The following is a 2,471-nucleotide window of genomic DNA, read 5'->3' as shown; positions in this document are numbered from 1 at the left end:
GCCTGTTCCAGAAAATGAGAGCTACCTGCATTGAAAGCTGCCTCTGCTGCTAGCTCTGAGAGATTGATGGCCGTCATCCAGCAGGATTCAAATTGTTTGCAATCCTTTCTCCTGTCAGTTACCTAATCAAAAAAACAAAAAAAAACAACAACTTTGCAATCAATTTGATTAAAAAGAAGATATAAAGAAGAAGGTATTACTTCTCATTTGAAAGCTTGTGAACAATAACTCCGTGTTTTCAAGTCATTACCTCCTGACGATGCCTAAGAATGACCTGCCAGATTGCATCCTCCTCCACAGAAGTGAATCTGTTGATGGAACCCACATAGCGCTTGTGTAATGACACAAGACTGTTTATAGCCTAGAGAAGACAAGTATGTTGGATGTTGTTTTTGCGATTTTTAAATCATGAAAATGAAAGCAACTGTTCCAATAGTTTTGATTACCTTAATATAACCTGAGAGAGAATCAAGCAGTGCTAAAGTAGTTTGTGAGAGGTAAGTATTAGCACTGTCTTTGACCAGAGATGATGCCCTCCGCACTAGATCTTCATGGGACAGATTTTCTGGTTTCTAAACAAGACAAAGAAAAAGAGTTGTTAAGAGGTTTGTCAGATACCAATTTAGTGGAAATGAAGTTCTACATGGTGAATTGTAACCACTAAATAGTGAAGACTGAACTCACAAATATTAATTAGCTCATGTTGACATTACTAGGTCATCTTCATAGGCCGTTCAATCATGCTATCTGATTAATATACATGAGCTAAGCCAAACCATGGTATGCCACTATTAATAAATTGAGGTCCCACACAGATAAGCTTAACTAAAGTTGTGTAATGTAGATGTTTCATGATGTTTTATTGAAATGCTTTACATTCTCTCTGATATTTGCACACACTATCTCCCATTAATGCTCTCATCTTTGCACACAAACTCGGCATAAGTAATCTGTGTAAGTAATTTTCTTTTATCCAAAAATGCTAGTTTATGTTATCGCATTGGACTAAAACTTATTGACTTTACTCACACAGGTTGTAATAACTTCCCCAAAAATTAGATAATTTTTGGAGGGATCCCCCACCCCCACATCTTGTTACACTAGTGGCATCATGACCAGCCTACAAAAAAAATTGCTTATAAATTTCTTGTTATGCTATTTTATTACCAAATAAAGTATTCAATATTTTTATTAACTGGTTGCTTGTTTTCAATTAGCACAGGTTTTGCATTTCTTTTTGGAATTGATTGTTTGTAATGCCTCATCTGAGCTTAAGCACCTCAGTTTATGAGTGAACACTGCCAATATTATCCACAAAAAATACTTTTTTCTCTTAAAAACTAAGGTGCATAAACTTAATGTGGCCTACAAATAATCAATTCCAAAAAGAAAAGCAAAACCTGTGCTAAACTGAAAGAAAACAAGTTGACAAAAAGATTGGATCTGAGATTTGGTGATAATAAAGTATAATGTGAGATATACAAGCAATTTGTAAAAGGCTGCTTACACATCAAATTAGGTAAAGGACTCTCAGCAAAGCACAAAGGTTAATAGATGTCAAACCTGAAATGTCAATAGTTTAACTTCACGATACGATTAGAAATAAAATGCATTAATTTTAAATGATTTTAAATGTAAATAAATAAACTTTATTTATTTCTAAATAAAGCTATTTTTTCCACATAAATGTAAGCGTAATTACATTGATGCAAATGTAAATGTAATTACAGTGAATTGTACATGAAGATTCTACCAATTATATCAGGAATGATGCTATCTTTTGAACTCTGCATGTGTGTACTGAATATTAGCAGCTATAACAATCAAACAGTCCATATTCCAATCACATTATCATGGCTCAGACCTGGATGAAAGGAACGGCACACAGAGCACCCGTGACACTCAAGGTCATCCAGTTGTTCCTGAGGAGTGTGGGCAGCAAAGCCAGTCTGCGGCTGCTCTGACAGGAGCTTCTGCTCATCAAAGAAGCTGCCCAGCTACACAAAACAGAATGACAAAGCTCATGTCAGGAACAACCTACGATGTATAATTCAGTCACTCAGTACAAGGACAACACTTCATATTCATGACAGTTTTAAACACATGAGGCTAAAATGAAACGGAAAGTAAGCTCCATATTAATAATGAAGCTAAAAACAAGAACGTTAGGCAGCGAATCTACAGACAGCGAACCTACAGTAGGGTGACCATACGTGCCATTTTCCCAGGACGCGTCCTGGGAAAATGGCACGTATGGTCACCCTAACCTACAGACATGTTTGTGTAACAGCAACTATTGTTCCATCCATTAATTAATTGTACAGCAATACAAATACACTACGATTTCGTTGCACGAAATTAAAAAATATTGAAGTATGAGACTATTAAAATATATACCACCTCAATCCAACAGCAAACAATTTCCTTCTGTACGCCGCCATACTTGTTGAGATGAAGAAATGAAAGTCTTA

The 2,471-nt window shown here is 35.7% G+C and overlaps 1 protein-coding gene across 4 annotated transcripts in view; it reads right to left on the bottom strand.

The window, feature by feature from the left end:
• The window catches only part of LOC107703503 (diablo homolog, mitochondrial-like), a 3,877-nt gene extending 1,406 nt beyond the window's left edge, over positions 1-2,471 (bottom strand). For 2 of the 4 annotated variants that reach the window (XM_016506126.1, XM_016506127.1), the window contains exons 1-5: positions 2,401-2,464; positions 1,865-1,997; positions 447-572; positions 251-361; positions 26-122 (exon numbers count right to left, since the gene is read on the bottom strand). In XM_016506126.1, coding sequence (XP_016361612.1) covers positions 26-122; positions 251-361; positions 447-572; positions 1,865-1,997; positions 2,401-2,441 — 508 coding nt within the window. In that variant the 5' untranslated portion in view covers positions 2,442-2,464. Of the gene's footprint in view, positions 1-25; positions 123-250; positions 362-446; positions 573-1,864; positions 2,038-2,197; positions 2,211-2,400 lie in introns of those variants that run through there. The other 2 variants (XM_016506129.1, XM_016506130.1) reach the window with 2 other exon arrangements.

Source organism: Sinocyclocheilus anshuiensis, unplaced genomic scaffold, assembly GCF_001515605.1.
Source record: "Sinocyclocheilus anshuiensis isolate Anshui unplaced genomic scaffold, SAMN03320099.WGS_v1.1 scaffold330, whole genome shotgun sequence".
NCBI classification, from domain to species: Eukaryota; Metazoa; Chordata; class Actinopteri; order Cypriniformes; family Cyprinidae; genus Sinocyclocheilus; species Sinocyclocheilus anshuiensis.
The sequence above is the reverse complement of the archived record's forward strand: the minus strand, read 5'-3'. Positions and strand labels throughout refer to the sequence as shown.